This window comes from Pollicipes pollicipes, unplaced genomic scaffold, assembly GCF_011947565.3.
Source record: "Pollicipes pollicipes isolate AB1234 unplaced genomic scaffold, Ppol_2.1 Scaffold_3718;HRSCAF=4362_pilon_pilon_pilon, whole genome shotgun sequence".
NCBI lineage: Eukaryota > Metazoa > Arthropoda > Thecostraca > Pollicipedomorpha > Pollicipedidae > Pollicipes > Pollicipes pollicipes.
Window position 1 is genome coordinate 379,148 of NW_023596361.1, and position 20,000 is coordinate 399,147.

The window sequence follows — 20,000 nt, forward strand, 5'->3', positions numbered from 1 at the left end:
TCGCGGCACCGGCTGGACGGCCGGGCGGGCTCCGATGATCCAGGTATCACAGCACCGGCTGGACGGCCGGGCGTGCTCCGATGATCCAGATATCACAGCACCGGCTGGACGGCCGGGCGCGCTCCGATGATACAGGCATCACGGCACCGGCTGGACGGCCAGGCGTGCTCCGATGATACAGGTATCACGGCACCGGCTGGACGGCCGGCGTGCCTCGCTGATCCAGGTATCACGGCACCGGCTGGACGGCCGGGCGTGCCCCGATGATACAGGTATCACGGCACCGGCTGGACGGCCGGGTGTGCTCCGATGATACAGGTATCGCGGCACCGGCTGGACGGCCGGGCGGGCTCCGATGATCCAGGTATCACAGCACCGGCTGGACGGCCGGGCGTGCTCCGATGATCCAGATATCACAGCACCGGCTGGACGGCCGGGCGCGCTCCGATGATACAGGCATCACGGCACCGGCTGGACGGCCAGGCGTGCTCCGATGATACAGGTATCACGGCACCGGCTGGACGGTCGAGCGTGCCTCGCTGATCCAGGTATCACGGCACCGGCTGTACGGCCAGGCGTGCCCCGATGATCCAGGTATCACAGCACCGCCTGGACGGCCAGGTGTACCCGCAGTCACGCCGGATACCCGCTCCCGCCGGCGCTTCACATCAGGCGACGGACCTGGCTCGTCCCAGCCCGGGGCCGCTGCTCCGTCGCAGTCGGCAGGACCCAGTCGGGAAAGTCCGAGCGGCCGGAACCAATGCGCGGCCGCGCCCGCGGCGCCATTGCCGTCGCTCTTTATCCGCCCGGGAGCGCGATACGCTGATCCGTCACGACAGCGGGTCATAACACGGCCGCGCCGCCGACAGCGCGGCGCCGCGCCACCGCCCGTCAACGAGGCCGGCCGGCCGGGCGGCGCCACACAACACCGGCCCCGACCTCGCTTCCGGTGGAGGCCCGGCCGCTCGGCTCGGTGGAGGCCCCGGCCACATCGCCGGCTCCGATCAGCGGGGAGCGGGCAACGTGGCCCCGATGGGCGCGCGTCACGCCTCAACCACGCCGCGCTACGAGCAAACACAGGCCTCGCCAGCACGCCCACCGGGACGGGGCGGAGCGCGCGCCCACCATTACGGCGAATAGGTCGCGGCAGCTCGGGCAAACGTGGGCTAGGCATGACGTTGAACGGACCGCGACGGGCCGTACAGGCGTCGGCCAATCATTAAGCCGGAAAACGCCGAGACGGTCTCAGTACACGTGGGTTCCGCATGACAGCGGAATAGACAGACCAGACGGAACACGGCTACAGCGGGGCCAACTATGGCCATCCCCACGTCGAGGGACGGGCGGGGGGGGGGGGCGCTAGGTTGCCGGCCGCGGGTGCCGGGGGTGCTGTGCTCGGTGATCGGGCTCACTTTCCAGGAAGTGGTCGATCATTTCACGGCACCATACAACCATCCGCAGTATCCATGTCGCGGCATGCCTGCATCAGCAGTCTTATCCGTCAAGCCAATTGCAGCGAGCAGGCCGAAACATATCTGGAACTGATCATCAAAACCACGACCCATTCATAGGAAATCGAAACACATCTGGCGCTGGGAATCAACACCACGACCTGGTAAAGATAAGACAAGCATTCGTCGGCTCCGCTCCTGCATCTTCTGGAGATGACTCACCTTGATAAAGTCGAACGTCTTAGTGAGCATGACGATGCAGGGCGAGTTCTCCTTCCAGACCATGCGCCAGAGGTCGTTGAGCGTGCGTTCGTTGGGGCCCTGTGTCACGATGTAGGCGTCGGCTTCAGCAAGCTCTGCTGGCAGGACGACGGAGTCGTGTGGCGCGGCAGCAGCATCACATATCGGTGTGCGGTGTGCAGCATCATAGACCAGTGTGCGATGCGGCACACCATCACGGACCAGTGTCTGGTGCGGTGCAGCAGCCGTGCGAGGCGGCACAGCCATCACAGACCAGTGTGCGGTGCGGCGCAGCATCACGGACCAGTGTCCGGCGCGCAGCAGCCGAGCGATGCGGCACAGCATCACAGATCAGTGCGCGGTGCAGCGCAGCATCACAGATCAGTGTATGGTGCGGACAGCATCGCAGATCAGTGTCCGGTATGGTGCGGCGCGGTTGCAGCATCGCAGATCAGTGCCCGGTGCGGCGCAGCGCTACATATCAGTGTCCGGTCCGGCGAGGCATCGACAGATCAGTGTCCGGCGACGGCGCAGCATCACAGATCAGTGTCCGGTGCGGGCGCAGCATCACAGATCAGTGTCCGGTTGCGGCGCAGCATCACAGATCAGTGTCCGGTGCGGCGCAGCCATCGCAGATCAGTGTTCCGCACTGTAGCCAGTACCGTGCGGGCGCAGCACCAGCTGCATCACAACCACGCGTTGTCAGCGGAATGACCACACGGAAACAGAAGTTCGCCACGACGATCCATTTGAGAAGAAGTTGTCCAAAACAGGTTGTGCCCACTCGGAACCACTAGCACGCGTCCCCTCCAGGAAACCAAGCCCGTAACCACATAATAGGACAAATGTCAATGGCCCCTGGGGATGGCGAAAGTACTCAATGCGTAAGGATAATGCCACTCCAGCGGCCCCGCGCGCTTAATGGCGAGGACGTCAGGCTCAGTGCCGCCCCCGGCTGACATCAGCCAGGCGAGTGGCCGGATTGTCATCATCCAGCAAGCCACGCTAATGGTTGGAGGACCCAACTGCTGCGACCCAAACGACCGAGCCAAACAGCCATCGATCGCGACGCGCCGCCGGGAGCCGGCTCGGCGCCGCCAGACTCACCGCGACATTCACACCATCATTTGCGCCATCGAACTTGCCTTCCGAGACTAATGCACGCCTTCAGAATGACAAAGCACCCCGCCCCCAAAGCAAACTGTTCGTGGCAAATGTCGAGCGTCACGAGGTTCACCACACCACAAACTAACGTTCGAAAACGGCACGCAATTTATTCGACCACAAAACACAGCTGGCCATCACTTGCAGGTGATTCAAAGTTTTCATAAGCACATTCAGAACTTAAAGAAACGGCACATTATCTACGGACTGGAAGTTGTGTCGGGAAGTCTCACTGATCAAATTTCGGCGCGCACCGACGATGTCAAAACATGACATCCACAGCAGACCCCATCAAACTACCAGTCCCTGTCAAAACAAAGCACAAAAAGAAACGGTGGCGTTGTCTGTGGGCTGTTTGGCTATCGGCGCATCCGGACCAGGATTGTCTACTAGCATTCTACGGCGTCCATATCGGACAGCCCGGTCCGCAGCCGCCTTTCCCTGGCATACGCACACACGCACACGCACACGCACACGCACACGCACACGCACACACGAGACAGGGGCGGGGGTCGCTCCGACTCAGCGGCAGGGGTCCGGTGAGCTATCTCACACTCAAACCTATCGTCCTGGTGCCGGGCCCGCGCCTGGCGGGGAGGGCGACAGTGTCCGCCGGTGCGGAGAGAGCTCGTGAGGCGCTCGTGAGGCCCTCGAGACGTGGCCAGGCCCGCGCTTGGTGGGGAAGGCGACGGTGTCTGCCAGTGCGGAAAGAGCTCGTGAGGTCCTCGAGACGTGACAAGGCTCGCGCTCGGTGGGGGGGGGGGGGGGGGGGCACGGTGTCTGCCAGTGCGGAGAGAGCTCGTGAGGTCCTCGAGACGTGACAAGGCTCACGCTTGGTGGGGAGGGCGACGGTGTCTGCCAGTGCGGAGAAAGCTCGTGAGGCCCTCGAGACGTGACAAGAGCCCCGGACGGCGGGGAGGGCGGCGGTGTCTGCCAGTGCGGAGAGCTCGTGAGGCCCTCGAGACGTGACAAGGGTCGCGGACGGCGAGGAGGGAGGCGGTGTTCGCCAGTGCGAAGACCTTGTGAGGCCCTCGAGACGTGACGAGGGCCGCGAACGGTCGCAGTCAGCAAGCGGACGCTGTCCTTACACTTGGACAACATCGTCCCGTTACGGCAAAACTAACACCGACGGGAGTGCTACAGAATCGGCTCTACACGGCTTTACGTCTACTGCGAAAAAGTCTAGGGATTTTACTTAATTAAATGCCACTTCAGTTGTATTGGGAACCAGGACAGTAGAGGTGATGTCGTGCGCCAAATGACATCCCAGGTACGCGACATGAGCGCGAAATGGCAAAATGTATACTTCAAATACATATACTTGTCATGGCATCTGCTGAACAAAACACTAGTCTTTACTTATACACGACATCGCTTCCACTGAAAAAACTCTTCCACGACCGAATTTAAACTGCAAAAACACGTAAATCAATCAATACTACAAAGGCAAAAACCATACAATGGCCTTTACTTACAAGTGATCTTACTTCCACGGTAACGAGCTATACGTGACTTTTGTGCCATGCAATACTAAAAACGTAGTGAATGCGTAACGTAATAAAAACGACAAAACGTAATGCTGCAAACATTTCTGGTCTCTACTAATACATGAAATTACTTCGACCGGCAATACCTGTGCACAATTTTTTTGTCGTGTGATACAGGTCAAACTCCATACATTATACCCGTCAATTCTTCCGCACCACAGTTTAAGCCTCACCAAAATCCCAGATGAAGCGAACGCATGGGTACAGTTGGACGGACGAAATCGAACTAGATGTGCCCACTCCACGGCATCGATGCAGTATTGCTGGTGTAAATAACGTGATCGAGCGACCAACGGCGGTAAAAGCTCCACGCGACATTTCATGTGCTGGAAAAACGTATGGGACACTGGAGTGGTGTTCCAAAAAAGGGTTTGGGGACTTAACTGGAAAAACGACAGCCAAACTTGGCACTAACCACATCAAACACGGCGCTCGCCGCGAAGGTCACGGACTCATGCTTAAATAATGGAGACACGCCCCTATCACAGATAAGGCGTGGATGGAGGCGGCGACAGAATATTTAACTACACCCCTGGCCTGGTGTTCACTAAAAGGCAACATGGTTTCCACTACAATGACTAAAATAAGGCCCTAGTGCTACACAAGAGAATTATTGTTTCAGAAAGTTGTGTTCCTCATTGAAATTCTGCAAACAAAATGACAGCCTTCGCTCATACGCAAAGCACCGCAAATCGAAAAAATGACGAAATATGACGGATGATTCTTTTTTCGTGTCGACACCACGGAGTGTTTATTACAGTATTGCCCAGTAACCTGCCAGTTATTCCTAAGTCGCCGCTAGGTGTGCACGCATTTTCCATTAAGTGGCTAAGTATTGGCAGTAGAAGTAATGTTAGGTGAGCGTAAAAGCTGTATAAGCTTCTGCAGCAGAAACAATGACAGATGTACATCGCTGAACTATAAGTTTTTGCAGCAGCAGTAATAATAGGTATACGTTCTTGAAGTATAACTTTGGCGTGTAGCACTAATTTCCCTTGAAGTCTGCGGTAGAAGTAATGTGTACAAGTCATGACTGCCTAAGTTTTAGCAGTAGAAGTAATGACGGAGGACAGGTCTTGACGCGTCGAAATAATGTCGTGTTTAAGTACTGTCAGTAGAAAGGCAGCACTCTTATTGGTACGAGTTCTTGCTGTAGCACTAACGCCGTGGAGCGCCCACGCAGAGATAGCATCAAAGGCTCAGGGGGGAGGGGGAGGGAGGAGGTTTCTGCGACGGCCGGCGGTTTGGCCGGCGGTGGGGCCTCACACCGACGCGACCAGGACTCCTCCCGCTCTCGAACACGGCGCACGGAGACAATGGCGGCGTGGCAAGGCGCGGCGGCGACGCAAAACCTGAACAATGAGCCGCCAATGCCAGCGTTCCGCCCCGCTCCGAATCCCAGCCAGCGACAGCCACCGCCGCCGCCGACTCGGAGCGCACCGCCTCGTCCGGCCCGGTGCGGCCCGTTAAAGCACCGTCGGCGACCGGCACGCTCGCCCCCAGCCTCCATCCCCCATAATGCCACTCACGTCCACGTAGGAAGCGTTGATGTAGTCGGACTCGGCCTCGTCGACGGGCTCCGGCTCGGCCGGCAGCATGTCCAGCACCACCCGGTTGTAGTCGTCTGGCAACGGGCGGCACGGGAGGCGCGGTCAGTCCGTGTGCGACGCAGCTGGCCGGTACACAGCTGAGTGGCCTACAGATTGGCTGGTCAGTTTGACCAAGACATGAGTCGCCACGACAGCTTCGTGAGATAACATGGTGCACTGGGAACAAGCTAAGCAGTATTGACCCTTTCACGCCAGTCACGCCCATTTGAACATAACAGACGTGAGTATGAAACAAATGACCATTACTGTACGCGCGATTGCATTAACGCAGCTTGGAGCCGCAGCAGATGGGTCACCAGCCCGACTGGGCTCGACTCCCAGTAACAGTCTTTAGATGCCAGAACGTCGCAGGCGGGGGCCACCACCAAGTACTCACATGGCACCATCTTCTGGTTTTGGTTCTTGGTCTCGTTGCACGGTTTGCTGCCGTGACGCGAGGGGTGCGGCTCGATTCGCCCTGCATGCTGTGGAGAGACGCCCGGTTAGAGGCTGACAAACGCCATGAACATTGGGCCGCACAACTTCCGGAGACGAAGCGAACATCGTAGGTTTCAGGAGCACCGACAGCCAGGCCCATTTTAGTACTGACTGCGTGCAAACCGGCCGATAACGTCGCCAGGCAGTGACCGCAGTGACTACTCCAACCCACACATCGTCAGATAAACAACGCAGACATCGAGAGACACACACATCTCCGCGGCTGCTCCGCCGGTTGCGTGTCGGCTGCGCGGCGCCACGCCCCGCGGCCGGTACCTGACAGCCGAGCGAGCCCAGCTGCGCCACAAGCTGCCGGCGACACACGCCGCCCGTCCGGCCGCTGCCGCGACATTCCGGGCGTCGGTCGATAGCAGCCCGTCAGGACGCCAAGGAGAAGACCGCGGACGGCATCTGCGGCCGGTTCATCTGAGATCTGAAGCCGAGCCGAGCCGAGCCGAGCCCAGCCGCGCCGCGCTGCCACTGCTCGGCGATCAGGGCGCCGCGCAGGGCCAGCTGGGCCGCGGCCCGGCGCGCACCTGTCCGGCTGGCCCGCCAGGCCGGCCGTATCGCCGGCATCGGGTGGCCGCCGCTCGACTAATGGTGCGCGGTGCGACACACGACGCGGGTCGGGCGGACCGGCCTGTCACCAGCGGCCGCGCCGGATGATGTCAAGGAGCCGCCACAAGGCCGGCGCGCGTCAGGACACCGGCCAGACGCGGCCGGGTCTGCTGTGTGGGGACACCGGCCAGACGCAGCCGGGTCTGCTGTGTGAGGACACCGGCCAGACGCGAGCCGGGTCTGCCGTGTGAGGACACCGGCCAGACGCGGCCGGGTGTCCTATGCGAGGACATCGGCCAGACGCGGCCGGGTGTCCTATGCGAGGACACCGGCCAGACGCGGCCGGGTGTCCTATGCGAGGACATCGGCCAGACGCGGCCGGGTGTCCTATGCGAGGACACCGGCCAGACGCAGCCGGGTCTGCTATGTGAGGACACCGGCCAGACGCAGCCGTGTCTGCCGTGTGAGGACACTGGCCAGACACGAGTCGCTCCGTCATCAGGATGCCGGCAGGTCGCGCGGACCGACCCGGCGCTGGCCGCAGCACGGGCGCCGGCACTCGTCTCCCCGCTCAGCCGGAGCCACGCGTCAACAGCCGAAGCGTTTCAGAAACAGCGGGCCGGGACGGGGCGCACGGGGCGCCAGTGGCGCCGGGCCGCCGCAAAAACAAACACAAACATAAGACACACGAAGGCGCCGCGCCCGCTCGTGGCAGCGGAGCCAGAGGCCGCGCGCACTCGACAAAACAATGACGCTCCCCGCTGTCCGACGCGGACTGCGGAGAGTGGGTGACCGGAGGCGAGGCCGACCATGTGTTTCAAACGCGTTTATCTCGTCACACAACACAGGTGGTGGAGCTGACACGGCCGACTACGATTTATTTAGGCAGCTGCACAAGTGTCGCAGTGAAGCGGCATCGGCACTCGGCTATGTAAATGACTTGCCGGAATGTGAATGAGCACGCGAAAACAGTTGTGTGCATCTTACCGTGCATTGTTTCTTTTGCACACAGGGACGCCGCGCATAAATATGTTGGTACGTGTGACCACTGCGCCGACCCGCGCGCTGCGACTTCTCCTTCACAACGAACCTGCTTTACGTTCTCGCCATGTCCTCCTCGTCCGAGGATGGGCATCGTTAGCTACGTGAGAGACTCAAGTGCCTAAAGAACGCTCCAGCGCACCCCAGCAGACCGCGCCGTCACTTAGCCCTCGCCGGACGAGGGAGGCTCCTCGGGACTCCCGGAGACTTTTCAGTCACTAAACGCATACCGCTGACGCTCCGCACGACAGAGTTTTGAACATTTCCACACCTCCTGTGAAAATTTGAAGACTGTCATAAGCAATTTATCTTAGGACTCATCAATGTCTCGTCGGTCACCTGCGTTCGAAATTTAATGACACGTGTTTGTCCACAACACGCGTTCCGCAGAACGCGTGTTGTGAACAAAGGAAAGCAAAAGGAAAAAGGAAAGCAAAACGCACGTCTGGCAAATGTCACGCATCGCCCAACCCGAGCTTTCTTGAGAGCTTTCGGTTTTGATCTTGAGATCTGAGAGATTTTGTTTCGTTGCACACTTCGATGATTTGAACTACATACTTCTTCCCCGCCGCCATCGGTGTACTTTTCACCAGAAGAACGCATCGACCAGTGGTTTACCAGCGCCAGCTATTTACAATACTCCCTCCACGGCATATTATACGCCCACGACAAGAAGTGTTACGAAGGTCTGAGATTGCGTAGTGATGCATTTCAGGATTAACAAATTGAGCATCAGCATAAGCAATACAAACAGCGCGGCAAAGGTTTGTAACACAATAAACGCATCGTCGGTGTCGCACAACACGCGGCACCCAGTCAGTTGACATCAGTCCACATGGCGATTCTGTGTTGGGAGATAGCCGGCGGGTAACAAAACCGTAACATGTCACTTGTGAGCGCTCCTCTCACTCTCTAGCTCCTTTGTCCAAGACTAAAGGCCTTAAGAATGCGCTCGGAAAACCCACAATTTGTTATACTAAAATGGCATCTTTTCAAATAACGGCGACCCACAGCCAGCAACATTGCAGCTCGCCAACGCCTGTGATGAACGGGTTACTAAATGGCCTGCAATTGCATGCATCGTCAGATAAACTTATCTAAATGAAAAGATTTACGAGGCCCGCCATCATGACGTCCCTATAACTCTGCCGAGACTAGGCTGGTTTATCTGGAACAGAACTGCCAAGAACGAAGCCATGAGGCTGGGACGGCCGCGCCTTTGTCCGGTCCCGAGACAACGGCGATCATCTCTCGGGGCCACGACCCCGCGGCGGGGCGGCCCTCCACGGCAGCCAGCGTCGCCGCCGGCACCGCCTCCGCGCCCGGCCGGCCGCTGCGTCGGGCGCGGCGGCGGCGGCGGCGCCCTCCGAACCGCAGGCCGCGCACCGGCACCCAGCACCGGCGCTGGCAGCGGCGGCGCCGCCGGCTGCCAACTCAAATGCCGGCTCGCGGTCCGGCCGGCTGACGTATCCAGCGGGCGGTGTCGCCGGCGGCGGCACGCGGCCGGCGCACAAACAACGGCGCGGCCGCCGCCAGAGTGCCGGCCGAGCACGCGGCGCCGGCCGGCCGGCAGCTGTCGCCAGGTCGCGCACCGCGGCGCCGGCCGGCGACGGCCGACCCAGCCCGGCAGGTCATGGCCGCCGCCGGCACCGCCCCGGCCCCGGCCAGTCGGCGGCCGTTTACCGGGCGGCTCCTATCCGTCGGTGTTGACGCGTCTCTCACAAAGGCCGAGCTGTGTCTGGTGCTGCGGCCCGCCGCCGGGGCCGCATGGGCCGCCCGCAGCGCGGCGCTCGCCCCCCGCCTGTCCGTCCGTCCGTCTCCCGCGGCGACCGAATGTGGGCCAGCGGGCCGTGCGCGCCCGCGATCCTGACCCAGATCGCCGTCGGCAAGGTCGCCTGAGCGCCGAGGCCGGCTGAATGGGCCGGCGCGGCCGCCCGGTCCGTCGGAGCGAAGACAACGAGCGCCGAACAAAAGGGGCTGGCGGCCGGCCGCTGCGCCGCATGATACTGCAGCGGCCATTGTGAGGGGAGCCCACTGGCCGGGTCCCGCGCTCAGCGTCAGCTGGCTCCACCGTTCGCTAATTGCGGGCGGCGGCCGCAGTGTTAACCAGCGAGCTAACGAGGAGGCCACTTACCTGAAATTCGACTTTGAACAGAATCGGGTACTTTCTGTGCTGCTCGCAATACTTGATGAAGTTGGCCTTCTCCACGGGCTTCTTGGGAATGGCTCGGATCGCTTTGTCCTCCTCGGCTGCGGGGAGACACGCTCTGTCAGCAGCGATCACCGGCTTGGAGCGTCGGGCTGCGCGGTGGGCCGGTGCTCGGTCGCCACGTCAGGGGCAGCTCAGATGACGCTGTCGTGTCGGCGCGGTGTCGTAGCGAGCTGGCGCGCAGCATCTGCCGTGCGCACACCAGACCGGGTGGGCTGGACTAAGCCAGACGGACCAGGGGGTGCCCAGTACACATGCGTTTGTGAGACGTCCGCCGGAGCCGCCGTGAGCCCGGGGCCGACGGTCTCTGTGCCAACCCCCAGCCCACGCACAGGCTACCGGCTCCGACAGACGGTACCGCAGCGTGTCGGAAGACAGTGCGACTCTATCCAAGACGACCGCCGGCGCTGTGGCCCCCGGCAACAGCACTGCTCCATCACATATTGCTGACCGGGCCGGACAGCCGGTATCGGACCGTGTGGGAGGGCTGTGCCGTGCCAGGACCCCGGCCGCCGCCGCCTCTCGGAGGATCACCGACCCTCGCAGGCAGCCAGTCGGCCCGAACAGAAGGCATCGGACCGTGTCAACATGCTGCGCCGTGGGCCAGAGTAAGCCGCCGGCCGGATGTAGCTCCGAGCCGCGGTCCAGATTAATCAGGAGACACGAACATTAGAGCACAGGGATTTCACTGGGCAAATATTTGAGCGAGCTTCTGGCCAGCGGAGGACAGCACGCTATGGTCGGTAACGGAACTGGCTCATGTCATTGATACCCTTCACATTGCCCGTATTTTAAGCATCAGCGTGGGTGCGACTGGTTGTTATGAACAACAGAATGTTCATATTTGCTTTTTGAAGCTTATAAGCGTATACTTGAGAGACGCTTACTATCCTTCTGCAGGTTATGAAATACAAAAATGTCTACACAAGGAAAACGTGCATCGTTAAGCGAGCAAGCAGCCAAACAATACGTCACAACGTTCCAATCCCGCGGAAATGAGACCATGGACTGCAACATCGTCACACAATCCCCCACCCATCCCCCACCCCCACCTAAACCCACCCAACCGGACTTCAGCTCCCGCCATAGCGACGATCATCCACTGAACGGCATGCGTCATAACGACATCATAACGGTTATTCCTAAGATTGCACACAAATCCATTCAACTGAAAATGCGCAAAATGATTCTTGAATGATGCTTGAAATGATGCAAATTCCACCCAAGGAAACGTCTTAACGTAACACGTATGCATTATGCTCAAAGCATATAGCTGCAGCTGTAAACGTGAAGCACAAAGTAGCTTGAAAGTGAAAGTGTGATTAAAAACACTTAAAGTGGATTTACAGGTCGTGTTAAAAAGAATGTCCAGGTTTTTCGAACTGACCCTGGAATCAACAGTGAAACAGTATCTAAGTCTTGAACAGTTCTAACCAGTTCTTGGCACCTGGCATTGACAGTTGAGAAAACATCCCGTACGCGGCGAGACAGAGATGTGGTGGATGTTTCATCGGTGTGCCCATTCACGACCATACCGTCCATCACTGGGGCCTCACTTATACGTCGAATTTATAGGGCCTCCATTTATATGGTGAAACTTACGTCACCATGGCGACAATTACAGGGTATGAGGGTACGGGGAGAGAGACCCGGAATCGACCGGCATATGGAGATGCTTAAAAGTGAAATAAAAATTGGGCACATGCAGGTTGTTGCCGGCCTTGTTAGAATGCGTCAGTGTCTGAGTGTCTGCACGTTCGAGCACTCATGACCTGACTGCAATGTACTGATGATGCACGACTGCAAGTTGACGTGATGGAACGGTTAACGTCAAGCCCAGGTCCACACAGTTTGCCCCGTGAAATGTACCAGATATTTGCAACCTCAGAATGAACGGCACGGTGACCTGTAGAGCGAGTGCTCAGCTATCTATCTTGCATGCGCATGATTGTGTAATCGCATACTAAAACAAACATTATAAACGGGTGACATAAACATGTCGAAATTATTTTTACACGCAATTATCTGCAACGCTCAAAAATTTAAACATGTAAGTTTCACGATTGCGCAACGCAGCACTTGTAACACTAACATATGTTCCCACGGAAGGCGTACCATGGGACCGAAAAACATTTCAAATCATAGCTACTTGGGTGTCCTATGTCTGCATTAAAAAACACTCGAAACAAAACGTCACTCAAATAATCGCAGTGTATACCACTGGCAATTTTATCAAGCATAAAAGGTTTGACTTCACATAATTGGGTATTTTGGCCCAGTGGACGTAATTTCTACGCTAATGTCTGCGCTACCGCGCAATGACTCCAATTCTATCTTGTGATGTTGAGAAAGGACACAAATCAAATGCTTGTTCTGGTGCCCACTAGATGAGCTGCACGCGAGCTCCCAAAAAGCCGCACACCTGCAGAGCGGCATCCGTTGAGATCAATCTCACCGATAGTCAGCTGCCGCATAAAACCTGCCATGAGCCGACAAGATCCACTCACAATGCCATATACCGCCTCAGCATTCTGGCTTGAGATGGCCCAATGGCGGGATGCCCGTTGCTATAGCCAGATATCTGGACTGGACTACATATACCGCCTCAGCATTCTGGCTTGAGATGGCCCAATGGCGGGATGCCCGTTGCTATAGCCAGATATCTGGACTGGACTACATATACCGCCTCAGCATTCTGGCTTGAGATGGCCCAATGGCGGGATGCCCGTTGCTATAGCCAGATATCTGGACTGGACTACATATACCGCCTCAGCATTCTGGCTTGAGATGGACCAATGGCGGGATGCCCGTTGCTATAGCCAGATATCTGGACTGGACTACATATACCGCCTCAGCATTCTGGCTTGAGATGGCTCAATGGCGGGATGCCCGTTGCTATAGCCAGATATCTGGACTTTCCGCTTTCTTTCACATGGGGCCCATTATTAGTTTTACGCGCACATTTCATCTTCCTTTTTGGAGAAAGGTGGCCTAAAATGTACATAACTGTAATCTCACATATGGTTCTGTCATGCGCTCTGCGCAGTGTGGTGTATTGATCTTGCATTCCGAGACATATTAGAGCAGCTTTTCACTGACAACGGCGATCCCAAATGTGGTACATTTTATATTGACGTGTTCATCGATAGCATAAATCATGTTGCCAAGCTTGCTTGGCCAGGTCGATTTCTGTTAAAATGAGAACTCCCGACTTACAATGCGACAAACGCAAAGCTCAAGGGCTTTACTTTTTATATAAAATATAAAACTGTTATATTTTGACTGCTTATGAAACTGCCTCGTTATGGTGAGTTATCGCCGTTGTACAATAACCTCCAACTTTGATTAATAAAAAGCGCTTAATCAAATAGCTGTTTGTCTAGGAATGGACCGATTCTTTGTTATCACCAATTGAAACAGAACTGATTTACAACGGTTTTCGGTCGACCAAATTTGTGGTCCTAGGTTGACATCACTAGATCCAACCGCCGCCCACCGCCACAGCTGGACCGGCGGGACGGGACCAGCACCCACCGTTCAGCGGTACCGGTGGGATCGGACCACCACCCACCGTCCCAGCTGGACCGGCGGGACGGGACCACCACCCAGCGTCCAGCGGCACCGGCGGGAACGGACCAGCACCCACCGTCCAGCGGTACCGACGGGAGCGGACCAGCACCAACCGTCCAGCGGTACCGGCGGAACCGGACCACCACCCACCGTCCAGCGGTACCGGCGAGACCAGACCGGCACCCACCATCCAGCGGTACCGGCGAGACCGGACCACCACCCACCATCCAGCGGTACCGGCGGAACCGGACCACCACCCACCATCCAGCGGTACCGGCGGGACCGGACCACCACCCACCATCCAGCGGTACCGGCGGGACCGGACCAGCACCCACCATCCAGCGGTACCGGCGAGACCGGACCAGCACCCATCGTCCCAATGGGACTGGCGGGATCGGACCCCCCTCCCCCCATCGCCACGGTGGGACAGGACCACCACCCTTCGCCAAAGCGGGACCGGCGGGATCGGACCACCACCCACCATCCAGCGGCACCGGCGGGAACGGACCACCACCCACCGTCCAGCGGTACCGGCGGGAACGGACCAGCACCCACCGCCACAGCGATACCGGTGGACCCGGACCACCACCAGCACCCGTGCCCCGGGCGCTCGTTACCGGACCGACGGCGCGGCGGGACCGGCCTTACCGATGGGGATCAGGCCGCTGTTGAGCATGCTCAGCTGGATCTTGGCCGGGATCGAGATGAGGGAGCTGCCGGCCGAGCCCAGCACGCGATGGCGCCGCCTGGGCTTAGTGTCGACGTAGCGCTGGGCGGAGCGGGCGCGGCGGCCGCGGAGCCGCGGCGCCCCGTCGCCAGACGCGTCCGACGCCACCGACGCCGAGCTGCGCCCCTCGTCCAGACGGTCCACGCTGTGGCCGCGCATCTCGACCATAGCGCGTGCACCCGACTACGGCCCCGCCGGCCGACTGAGCGGCGGTGGCGGTGGCGGCGGCGGTGGCGGCCGCGTCGGTCCGTCGCGTGACGTTGCCGTCCGACGGACCGCGGCTTAGAGTGGACACTCACCGACGGACGGCGGTTTATGGTGGGCACTAACCGGACGGCGATCGGACCGGGCTTATGGCGGACCACCAGGGTTCATGGTGGAGACCGACCGACGGATAGCGGCTTATGGTGGAAACCGACGACAGCTAGAAGTGGACGGTCGACCCATGACGGCGGTGGCGACAACAGACAAAACGGACCCCGTGAACCACGAGAGGCACAGCTCGGACGACGGTCGTGGGGAAGAACCCCCGCCCCTCCGGCGCGCCGGTCCGCCTGCGTCGTGACTGATCATCTAAACAGCCAGCCGGTGGTCCGCCGCCGGGCACCGCCCAGAATCGGTGACGCCTGGCGCCGCGGGTCACAAGACACTCGGCGCCCCGGCCAGCACCAGCCCGGGCTCCTCCGCCTCCGCCGGTGCCGCCGGTTAGCCCGTGTCGTGGCTGATCATCTGAACAAGTCAGTCGGCGACCCACCGGCGGGCACCGCCCAGGATCGGTGACGCCTGGCGCCGCGGGTCACAGGACACTCGGCGTCCCGGCCAGCACCAGCCCGGGCTCCTCCGCCTCCGCCGCCGTCGCCGGCTGCAGCGGAGCCCGGCCGAGGGCCGCGCCAGCCGGCCAGGGTCGGCGCCCGGGCGCCGGCGTCGAGGTCGGAATGCCGGCAGAATGCGCCGGCCGCTGGCGGAGGTCGGCGAGCAACCCGCACCGGCCGCCCGCTAGCGGGCGGGGGGGGGGGAGGGGCGGGGTCAGGAGGCCGAGACCCCACCGGCCACCGCTGGCGGGGCGAGTGTGGGGGTCAGGAGACCGCACCTCCAGCGGCCGGCCGCCGGCACACGCAGCCACCGGACCCCGTACGGACAAGGAGACACTCATCTCTTAGTGCAGGACCGACAGTTCCGACCTACAGGGTGCACATGAATTATGCACATATGTGCCTTCAAGTCCTACAAGTCCTGACTCAAGCTCTGATTTCAAAGAGGGTCGAGATTGCTTGTTCAAGTTATATAAACACGCCACCTGGTGTTCGCCCCACTTGTGGACACCCCTCGGCCGACACATGAAACGGGACGGCAGCCTGTATGGGCCCAGGTCCGGGGCCGAGGTGAGCTGGAGGCGGATCTGCAGCCATGCGCCGCGGCGGTACGGCTCCCTGCTACCGTACCCACCGCCTCCCCTCCCCCCTGTTCGCTGCTCCGCTGCTCTGCTGCCGCGTGTTAGGCTCTTGAACGACTGTGGACGCCTGTGCGAGCACTTCCGAGTATGTCATGTGACAACCAGTGAGCTATTCTTCTGTCATCCTGACGTGAGGCCGTATAGTCACGAGCATATTAAGGATAGCCCCAATCAAGGGGGCCGTGCCCGCCACACGCGACCCGGCAAGAGCCAGCGGACTTTTGGCAGGAGTGTGAGTCGGGCTTCGCGGCCTTTTGCGGGTTAAAATTTGAACAGACAAAACTATACATTTTTGCAAGAATTCAAATTTCAAAACCTTCAAAGAAATAGAGCGCACAGCCATATACAAGACAATCATTCAATATTCATATTTTGTTTTTTCTAGCGAGCCCCCAGTTGATAGAAAACCCATGGCAGACACAAGACAATCAATTTCCCCGATTATTTCAACGAAAAAGTCAAGATTAACTATCTAAATTATCGAAGTTGGGCCCGACTGCATTGAGTAATAGTCATGTGGCTCGTTAATATCAACACGACACGCTGAGCCAAGCCGTCATTGTAAGGACGAGGAACATTTAAATTTTGCTGTTTCATACACAAACCAAAACTCAGAAACACCATTAATGATTGATGACCTAACCGAACAGTGTGACGTTCACTGCTATAGCCACGCTCTCTGATCTGTGTAGTCCGCAGTTACAGGTGTATGACATGCGCAACTCTTGTACAAATCCTAGCGGTGGAAACGCAGAGCGTGTCCCTTTATGCTTGCGCTTGTCTACACTTTCAAGAGCATATAATTTAGCCCGCGATAACAGGGGGTCATACGTGTGACACCTGGTCTTCAGGCATGTGTCAAAAATTCCAGTACAACATATGACGTCAGCCATTGCACACAATTCAGGAAGCTGCATCCAACACAACACATGACGTCAACCATTCGATATAATTCAGGAAGCCGCACACGGTACATAGACGAAAGCCACTCGATGAAAGAAAGGACGCTGCAGTCGTCAGACATGTGAACGGCTATTTTAAACATACTCTGCTCAGTATTCGTTCACGTCGAAATTTGCATTCGGCATTCAACCACACATTTTATGGCATTGCTTAGAGTGAATAAGGCCAACTGAGCGACACTGACGGCACTCTTGGACGAAAGTGCTGCTGATGTCCTTTTACGTAGCACCACGCAAATGACGTAGTGACGGACATCCTCGACAGCAACATGGACAGTGGTAGGAGGGAAATGTGGACCCTTTCAAAATCACCACCACCATTCTTCCGTACTGTGGAATAAGGTGTCAATTTAAGAACAGCAAATATCACGAACGAATCTGAATATCTTTCTTGAATCCGGCGCATGTATATTGGCTATTATGACGCAATCGCCTTCTGTGCTGTCGCAGACTGAAAATTGCAACTTCTAGCGGAAGTGCACCATAAAAAGCTCCCCATTTCTAGGACTGTCGGTCATGTGTGCTCGTGTACAGAGCAATGAACTAAGGAGGCTTACTCAGATTTGAAAGTACTCAGCATTTCATCCTTTATCAATGCAAAGCCATCAGTCGTTGTAACCAATTTTACAAGACCAACCTCATGGTGTACTGACGTCAGGTAGAACGGAAAAATTTCTGGTGCATCTTGGTTAGGGTTCCAACTCCAATTTTACACCCTTCCTTCCCATTTGTAGTTGGAAACTAGCATAAATGTAAAATATTTTTGGCGCCATGGAATTCCCCCATATGCCCAAAATTAAGAAGAAGACACATTACAAAACAAAGATTGTATTTAACCAAATATTTGCGAGTTAATGCCGGGCCAGCATGGCAGCACGGTGGGCTCTACGAGCCAAATCCTCGACTGGCTGGGGCGGGGCGAGCCGCCGAGGGGCTGCGGGCTGGCAGTCTGGAAAGAGGCGCGTCTGTAGTTCCAGCACATGTCTCAGTCAAAATGAAAAGGCTTTTTTACCAAGAACGGTCCGTGGCGGGTTTGTGGTCAGATAACTGGCCGCTGATGCCACATAATTCACCAAATAGTCAAAATAATCCCGTGATGGCTCCCAGAAACTAAGAAATGGCGGCTATCCTAAAAGTCCAACATCGAACAAAACAACGCACTTCTGGTACGATGGGCCACCTCCAATGTTTAAAGTTCAGCGAGAAAAACAACACGCTTTAGGTATGACAGATCACCTCGCACTGTCAGAAGGTCCACGTGGTCCTACACGACGTCACGTGAATTGGTTTTGCGGATCAACTTCAGTGGAGCATTAACACGCGCCCGGATGGCCGGTTGGATACCCTTCGCTCGAGTAGGGGTTAATTTGACCCCTCTCAGATCTCAGGAACTAAGAGAGCTAGAGACACCAAGTTCTTAGAATGCGCTGTCCTGCGCGTGAGCTCACTTGGGTCAAATATTGAGGTTCCTAGGTCATGACCTTTGGGTCAAATAATGCCAAACAAGGTCACACTCCGGGATGGTGTCCAAAGTACCTGCGGAATCTAGATATATGTTCTAAGCAAAAGCTCACTGGTGCTCATTTAAGGTCATTGACCTCACTTGACCTTTCGAAGATCATGGTGACCAAAATATACAGGACTGCTTTGGGTTTTGCATTTGAATAAGCGACAAAGATTGCACTAGGCAGTATGTTCCCAAGAGCAAAATAATGACCCGGGCTATTTTAGGTCAGTAACGTATTCCGACCCGTAAGCAGTCCATGGAAGATGTATTATGCGGTTCCCGTTACCAATACACTCGAAATGAGCACCAGAAACTATTCCATACAGCAAGCCCAAAAGTAATGGAACAGGTCGGTTTTGGTCTTGATCTCACCTTCACATCTGACCCTAGATCAATGGAATTTGTTCATTCAAGTGTTGTGTTGTCTGAGAAAGTTGCGCAGGGGTGTATGGCTTCGTTTAACACTCCACTGCTGCATCAGATTGGACGATTACCTCGAAACTGACTTCCCTGAATCCATGACTTGATTTTTATCTGCCCGAGGTCAGCGACCTTACAATTGCATCCAAATTTATGATACTAAGCGATCTGCTATTCAATTTTCCACAGGTACGCAAAATGTTCCCCGGCTACGTCGCGCCGCTCGAAAATCTGCCCCCCCCCCGCCCTAGTGCGTGTTAAATAAAACATAAGTACGTCAGTGACAGCACTGCGGAAAGTAAAACAGGGCATGTTGTCCATCCCTGACGTAAGATGCTGGCAAGACACGCCCGTGCAAGGCGGGCCATCCTCATTCTGCATGGAAGACCGAAGAATGACACGGATAAAGACGCGTGCCAGTCCGGGACAGAGGGGTTTGAGACGGCTCCGTTCATATTTAACTCCGATGGAAAATACTTGGGCCATCGCGCCGAGTACGTCAACGATATCATATTTGCCCGCAGCGTCGACGACCTGGCAGAACAAGTCAAAAGAAACACACGCTTACCTCGGCTACTATACAGGATAAGCTGACGACGGGTGCGTGAGGTCGTCTACCTTCCAAATATGTGTTGCAGCGCCCCAATACCTTTTACGCAGTTTTACCCCTAAGTAAAGGTAGCTTGTGTTTTATCACATCGGATGACTTAGTGACGTTCACATCAGTTTTACACCCTGCGCATCGACGGGAGGGAGGCCGTTCCTGGCTACGCGAGAAACCGCTAACGGACATGACGGGGCGATTGGTACGGCCGCTTACTGATTGCCTGTGTCGATCCTAAATGATTGCGGATAGTAGATGTTGTGATTCATGAGCACGGAAGTAGTCCTTCAGAGGTGCAGGACTCAGAGTCTTTCCACTGAAGAACAACTCCGGTTCACGGCTCCGACTTGGCATACACCGAAATGGATGGTCCGCAAGCCTTTTAGTTCTGAATACCATCCAAGTACAACAGAATCATCGAGCCAATTCCGCCTTACGTGGGTGACAATTCAACGGAAGT

At 57.2% G+C, this 20,000-nt stretch overlaps 1 protein-coding gene across 1 annotated transcript in view; it reads right to left on the reverse strand.

The window, feature by feature from the left end:
• Positions 1-1,777: 1,777 nt before the first annotated feature.
• The window catches only part of LOC119092966 (uncharacterized), a 46,009-nt gene continuing 27,786 nt past the window's right edge, over positions 1,778-20,000 (reverse strand). Inside the window, exons 5-8 of the mRNA XM_037215861.1 lie at positions 10,223-10,338; positions 6,389-6,476; positions 5,932-6,026; positions 1,778-1,807 (exon numbers count right to left, since the gene is read on the reverse strand). Coding sequence (XP_037071756.1) covers positions 1,778-1,807; positions 5,932-6,026; positions 6,389-6,476; positions 10,223-10,338 — 329 coding nt within the window. The remainder of the gene's footprint in view (positions 1,808-5,931; positions 6,027-6,388; positions 6,477-10,222; positions 10,339-20,000) is intronic.